The sequence below is a fragment of the Neolamprologus brichardi genome, chromosome 13, assembly GCF_056152115.1.
Source record: "Neolamprologus brichardi isolate AB-2024 chromosome 13, ASM5615211v1, whole genome shotgun sequence".
Taxonomy (NCBI): domain Eukaryota; kingdom Metazoa; phylum Chordata; class Actinopteri; order Cichliformes; family Cichlidae; genus Neolamprologus; species Neolamprologus brichardi.
In genome coordinates this window covers 12,408,094-12,415,597 of record NC_142116.1, presented here as the reverse complement: position 1 = coordinate 12,415,597, position 7,504 = coordinate 12,408,094, and the positions used below count along the sequence as shown (strand labels likewise).

At 37.7% G+C, this 7,504-nt stretch overlaps 1 protein-coding gene across 1 annotated transcript; it reads right to left on the bottom strand.

The window, feature by feature from the left end:
• Positions 1–2,248: 2,248 nt before the first annotated feature.
• LOC102783072 (indoleamine 2,3-dioxygenase 2-like) lies at positions 2,249–7,212 on the bottom strand. Its single transcript, XM_087849697.1, has 9 exons — positions 7,123–7,212; positions 6,008–6,127; positions 3,882–4,000; positions 3,754–3,768; positions 3,568–3,667; positions 3,313–3,430; positions 3,147–3,198; positions 2,774–2,922; positions 2,249–2,604 (listed from the first exon to the last, which is right to left on the bottom strand). The coding sequence occupies exons 1-9, from the start codon at positions 7,210–7,212 to the stop codon at positions 2,249–2,251; spliced, it is 1,119 nt and encodes a 372-aa protein (XP_087705823.1).
• Positions 7,213–7,504: the final 292 nt, after the last annotated feature.

Genomic DNA, 7,504 nt, shown 5'->3' with positions numbered 1-7,504 from the left:
TGTCTTCCATGCAAATAACAGGCAAACACAGTAATTTTTAGTAACCCAAGGAATTGCAGGTTTTAATTTTCAGTGCTGCATGGAATATCTCATTGCAAACAATTTCACCAAGCCACTGCCAGCACCCTCCCGCAACTACAAACAAACCAGCTGACCAGTGGTTGAAGTGGGAGAAGTCATCGACCAGTCTCTAGACCTGTGTGACTGGGGCCCAAAGCAAAAATCTAACTTTTTACAACAACAAAAAATGTGACTGACATGAATTGCTCCTCAAAAAGTACAATTTTATGTACATAAACAAATGTTAATCAAAAGGTCATTAAAAAATTACTGAGCTTACAAATTTGTCAGTATACACCACTAACTTAAATTTATTTCCTCTTAACATGTAAAGCTCATTACATAGGTCTATACTCTATAGACCTAGCTTTTTTTCTCCTGTGACCATATAAAGCAACACTGAGGATTTCATTAATGAAAAAGGAAGTACAGAATGGAGGAAACACACTTATTCAACAACTACCCCCTCCACCTTGCAATTCTGTGTAAGAGAGTTTGACCATCATAAGGCCTCAGCAACTATGCAGTTGAGCTAAAACAACAAGAAACAAACAAAACAATATTAGGGTTCAAATGCATACAAGCACAATTACACTTGAAAATAAAGCAATCGCCACACTTAGTGCCTCTCTGTTTCATGGTCTGTTTTACTTGATTATGTAAAGGATTATATAGTGTGGTTTGATTAGTAGGTTTAAAAGCTTTTAGTTGCCACAAACATGATGTAACAATGGTACCAGTCATTGGGAATAATTATTTCCACTAGTTTGCTAGTTTTTGTTCTGTGATCTATGGAGAAACCTACTTCTTAGAAACAGGTTTACTTTCAAAAGTGTGTGTTAATACTCAGGGAGCTTGTTGTGTGTATGTGATAGGTGTAAACATAGCTCAAGTTTGTCATGCAATTCTCCAAAAGAAAATTTATAAAAAATTGTTGATAGTAGTATTAAAGTAAAGAGGTACAGTTTTCAAACAGAATACTTTGTTAATGTAGTGACGTATTCATGCTAGAAATCATCCATGACACCATCAAAGAGTGAAAACCCAATAATCATTTATCTAAAAAAAATAAAAGTTTACTCAAAGATTTACTGATGTCAGGGTTATAATGTTTTGGTTATAATACATATTTTTACACTGCTCAAAAAATTTATGGAACACAAAATGCAACAATCAATGGGGGGGGGGCATCCTGGATATTTAAACCAATCTTCAAATCAGTTTTATTTATATAGTGCCAAATCACAACAACAGTTGCCTCAAGGCGCTGTATTATTGTAGTATCTTTACCTTTTTTGTACGGTAAAGGCAATAATACAGAGAAAACTGATATGGACTGGGTAATAGGGATGGGAATCAAGACAAGCACCAATTCCCAGAGACAGATACTTTATGCTGCAACATCGGCTGTTTGCAAGCACATGCGCAGATAGCATGCTAACATTAGGCTAGCCAGACAGCATGCTAACACTATGCTAGCCAAGAACCCAGAGTGAAAGCTGAGTGAATGCCAACTGAATGGCATGCTGAACAATGTTACAGGCAGCATTGCATCTCTAGGCCCTTTCACCTCTGTCACATGATATTAGGGCTAACCTACTGAAAAGCACAGGGCAGCACCATTCCCACCAGTGGCCTACTGCGGGTCATTTTGCTCTGGGAGTGCTCATCCTGTTCCTCCTTGCACAAAGGACATATATCTGGCATATATATCACCTTCTACAACTCTGTCCAGGTCTCCTAGAGTAACTGTATGTCTCCTGGAATCTCCTCCATGAACTTGAGACTGTGCTGGGAGAGACAGCAAATCATCTGGCAATGGCTCGCATTGATGTGCTGTCCTGGAAGTTTTGTACTTACAGTAACGTGGTGGCTCTTACCCTAGCCAAATGCAAAACTACAGAAAAAAACATTCAGAGAAGATGAGGAGGGGAAAATGTTAGTGTCCTGCACCTGTAAAGCCATTACTGTTTTGGGGGTTGTCAAATTATTGCCCCTCTAAAGCACCTGTTAATTTCATTAACACAAAAGCAGCTGAAACTCATTAACAACCCCCTCTGGTACTTAACTGACCAGATCAATATCCCAGAAATTTAATTGACCTGATGCTATACTCTGACTTAAAAATGTTTCTTGAATTTTTTTGGAGCAGTATATATGTGCCAGGAATTACACTGATGTTTCTAGACTATGATAGTCTCTCTAAAATCAGTGCCTTTTGAGTGGTGTTACGAACACTCTTAAGGAAGACCATGAGGTTGGATCCACCAGTCCCAGTGGTGTTGAGTGCAGTACCCACACCTCTGAATGGACAGCCCACAGATTGCGCGTAGTTACCAGGAATAATGACGTACTTGGTCACAGTATTGAGGTGATAGTTTCGTAAATCCACCAGTGCGGAGACACAAGAGTTGTAGGCCTGGCAGAGGTCAGAGTTGGAGCAGGACAAGATGAAGTCTCGCAGCGGTGGACAGGCGGAGAGCGTTTCTATCAGCTGACGGTGGGCAGGAGGCATGTAATCTCTCATGCGTGTCAGGAACGCTCCTAGATTGAGTGAATCAGTGAAAGGGACAGAAAAGAGACCTTATAAGAATGAAAATAATTGTCTATCCTGGAAACATTCTCATTCAAAGCAATCAGTTGGCTGCACAAATGTGATTTATTCACGAGAGCCATCTGAAGGGGTCAAAGGTTGAAGGCAATGCATGCTTACCTGTCTCTTCCTCATGCTTGATGCACAGCAAAGCATCAAAGCACTGAATAGCTGAACTCTGAGCAGCACTCCCACCTGATAACAAAATAGGCTCATCGCTCACACCTTCATACAGCACCCCCCTTGGAAGCATTGGATTGTCTCGCCACCTAAAACAATTCAAACAAAAAACCTATACTGCAAGCCTCTTTCTAATAGATGTACATGAATTTAAATATGTATGATATGACTTCAGATGTTATCCTATAAAATATAAAGTGCACCAATAGAAACAGATAAAAAGATAACTTTTACTGAGATAAATCTGCATGAGAGAAATACTAAAACCTTGAAAACCTTAGTTTGGAGAACACTGTAGCGGTGCTAAACTCACCCTGAGACAAAAATTCTCAATTTTCCATGAAATGCAGCTGGCTCCACGTGATCTGGAAATAGCACAGAGTCAGTTGTCTAATTACCTTGGATTTCTCTGTCTTCATAAAAGAGCACAGCATGTAAAGTGATTAAATTCATGTGAGCAAGCCTCAATTCAAACTTACTGTGCATAAATTTGAATTTTTCCTTCATCTTCTTTAAAGACTGAGTTACTTTGATGAGGCCATTTTTTATCCCAGTGAGGTTAGAGACTTTAATGGCGTGCATCACTTCCAGCGCCCCCTGGTTAAAGTCAAAGGTTTAAACAGCATTACCAAGTTACAAGTGGCAAAAGCACACACAGTTTGTGGACCAGGGAATAGAGAAATTGAAAACGCCAAGCTAATGTTCAGAAAGACTTCAAAAGAAGTAATACTAACCATTATGCCGGGTGAAGCCGCCATCTCAACCAGCAGTGACACAATAAAAAATCCCCTGCAAGTGTCACCACCAGGGAATGAAAATATCAGGTCCATGTTCCTATTTTTAAAAATAATATTTAGCAAAACAATGAGTAAAAACCACATGACACATGAGATTACATAAAAGTCCAGAGTGATACTCACCCAATGCTCATATCCCTGAAATGAAAGTAAAAGAAAGAAGTAGCAATTATTAGAATTTCACTGTGAGGTTATTATTGCATTTAACGAGACTGCCTAATATTTTGGCATTAAATAAGAAAAAGGATTACCCTGTGGGATCCTTTAACTTCCAGTTGGCTAAAACTGAATCTGCATATGTCAGGATCGGTGGAAGGCCAAGTCTGCGTGATACCAGCCAAAAAGGCAGGGCCAGAGCCTTTGGGAGTATCTATCAAACAACCATAACAGTGAAGTTTCAATCCAGCAGGCTCACTAAGATTTCAGGGATTGTAGTGACTATCTTTTGGCTGCGCCAGCAGTTTTGACCAGGCTGATTTGTCTGATGATTTCCCTTTCTACTTTCTATTTAACATTAACTAGTGAAAAGTTTCACTTTTGCTGTGAAATATGTCACCTCCTGCTTAATATAAATTTGGTTTAGTCATGGTCAAATTAAGCCCTGCAGCACCATTAGTCAAAATGTAAATGTGCCTCTGTTTACCACATTGACGAGATTCCCATCAGTTTTAGTTTATGTTTTGTTAACAAATGCTTATTTTTTTGTGTTATGACATAGCAAGATAAAACTGTAACAATTTATAATAACGACACACTATTAAGCACAAGTAATGGATTCGTTAATAGTTTATTCGTCATTTATGAACCATTAATCCACGTGCGTATGCCATTTATAAACATAGATATAAACGTTAAATCTTTAGTAATTCATGGTTAATTCAGGCAGTTAATAGTTGTTAATTAAGTATTGTGTGTTATTTCATCTAAAGGGAGGACAATCTCTACCTTGCAAAGCATTTATAAAATAATCTCATGGTCACCAGGACCTTAAGAATCAAACACGTCTCATCTGTCTTCACAACAGAAAAGGATACAAACAAAGAGCAAAATGATACAACATGCTAATATTTAATGGAAGGTGCAAATATTGCTCACTAAATATTTGCAGAAAACTGAAATGTGAGCAGCATCAGAGTTTGTAGGAGGGTTTAAGACAGCAACAGAGTACTTTAACTTAAATATATTGAAACTTCTGCATATAAAATAAAACATAAATAAAGTTAAGACAAAGCAATGGAGGATATTTCACAGAGTGTCACAAAAAAGTGTTGCCAAAAAAGTATCATTAAAGTGATAAAAGCTACTTTAGGCTACTGAGATGTTATGAGTTATGAGTCATTTTTTTAGTTTGTTCCTCGAGTTTATCTTCGGTCTAGTTTGTAGTCAGTTGTAGTCAGCTAGCTAGCTTTAGCCAGATAAGCTAATGCATTAAAAAAAATTAAAAGGAGTTGGATGTTTTCAGCAGTGGCATGGGGTGGTATGTCCCACTCCAAGTGTCACCCTAGTTTTGCATGTAACAGTGTTGTTTATTTTAATAATAAACCTACTGCAGGCTGGCTGTGTTTGTTGTTGTCAGTAGCAACCGATGTCTATAATTGTGCAAGAGCACATTTTGTTCCAACACCAAACGAAGGCATTTCAGATTTCAACATTGGTGGTTGATACACTCTGGCAACGGAACAAAGGTGAGCGTCATTAACATTTTGTGTAAATTTAAGCATGGAACAATTTTCTTATTTCCAATAAGTAAAGGAGTGTGAAACATAAGTTAGACGTGTTTGTAAATGAATCACCCCATTTTGTGTAGCTTTCTGGATTTTATACTTGTTTGGTTACATACTTATTTAGTATATAGGCTGTACAGTACATAAAATCAAAACTCACATGTTTTACGTACATGTGTATACTTACTGCATTTGATATATTTTAACCATATATAATTCATATTATAGAATGTAACATCTGCATGTGTGTAAAAAAAAATGGCTTTGATTGTCCCACCCTATTTGGTTTCCATGCCACCCTCATGCCACGCTAAGAAAATTCCTCTAAATCCACCTCTGAATGTTTTATAAAGAATGAATTATGTATCAACTAATACCTTACTGATGCTTAATAGTGTTTGGTTATAAAGTGTTACAAAGTCTTCTTTTTCCTTGTCTATATATAAATGCATAAGCTGAATTTCTGAAAGTTCTCTCTTAAAGGAGTTTTTAAAAAATCTCCATTTTCAGTGACCTAAAAATGCAGTTGACAAGTGGACAAAAAGTAAAAATACTTCTATGTGTGCATGGGGCACTATACATGTAGGTCAAACAGCTAGAGCACTATTGATTGAAATGTAAACATTTTACTGTCTTTCATTTGTGTGTCTTACCTCAGCAGGTGCATGTTGTCCTTCCTGCCATACATATCCCATGCTGATAAATCCTAGTGCTAGGTGAGCGAGCCTAAGCTCCCGATGGTCACTCAAAAGATCTGGACTCAAGACCGGCATCTGAATTGTGATTAGATTTTCTGTTTAAATCTATTTATTTTTATTGGGAATGGTGATCATCATCAAGTCTCTCAAAAATACACCTGTACACATTTACATGTATGGCCTGTCAGTATTTTTGTACTTGGAAGGCTTTGCTCATTCTGACCTTATCAACCAGATCCCGTAGTTTACGTGATTCTATCAGATGTGTGAGATTATTTGCGAGGTCCAGCCACACCTGATAATGGTCCGGGAGGTGAGTCTAGAAAATAATAGGAATAAAATGACTTGCTCATTGGGTTTTGATTGTTTTTTGCGTGGTGGATTTTCATGTAGAGTGTAATCAGTAACATCATCAGCTCATGTTTTCCATGGTGCCTGACCTGCATGTCAACAAATGACTGGAGTCATCAATCAGCAACAGCAAGCAATTTAAAAGAGGAGGCCATAATAAACAAGGCAACACCCAACCAAGCAGAAAACAGGGTCCAAAAGGGCGGGGAGATGGAAACTATAGGCTATACCATAAACAGAAACAATATTAGACTAATATTTTTTTATGAGCATCAGAGATTAATGCTGTTACATTTTGCTACATATAGAAATCAAACCCAAAGAACTACAATTATCCAATTTGAGAAATATGTATCAATAGTTTCTATCAGTTGACTTATACAACTTAGATTCAGTTAATTCTATTAAATGCTGTGGCAGTCCAGTCCAGACTTAAAGAGACAGGCTCGCAACAGATAAGTAGTCTTTCGTTATATTTCTAGAAAACAAGCATAATTAGGCCAGAGAGACTGTTGTCTAGCTGGACAAACATTTAAATTAAGGCTGCTGCTAAGGAAAAGTATGTGTTGTGAGGATAAACAACATATACAGCATAGTCAATGTTATAGTATCCCTCAGTTTCAAACCTCCTTTGATTTATCCAGTATATGGCAAAACAAAATGCGTCTCAGATGAGAACATTGCATCATGAGAAGAGAAAAGATGAGCGTGAAACCTACCAGTGGCTCTTCAAGTAGAAATCCAAAATCTTCAGAAATATCAAATACATCAAAGTCTGCTTGTAGTGTTTCTTTGCTATTAGTCTCCATGTCTGCTGGCCTGTGTAGCGCTACAGTAGGCTGAGAGACAAAATTCTTTGTGCATTTGTCAGTCATCAGCTGTTAAAACTTGCACTGAGCCTTTTTTCACTCCCTTTGTCACTTCCCTTTTTATTGCACTGAAGAGCAAATAGCCAATCACATTTCCCTGCCCTTTATGTCAAGAGCTGACAGACTGAACGGTTAATCGGCTAATCTTCCTCTTTTGGTCAGTTAATTTAAAAAATTGAAAACAACACAACTGCCAAATAACAGAAACTGTTTAGAGTGTTCTTGAACACAC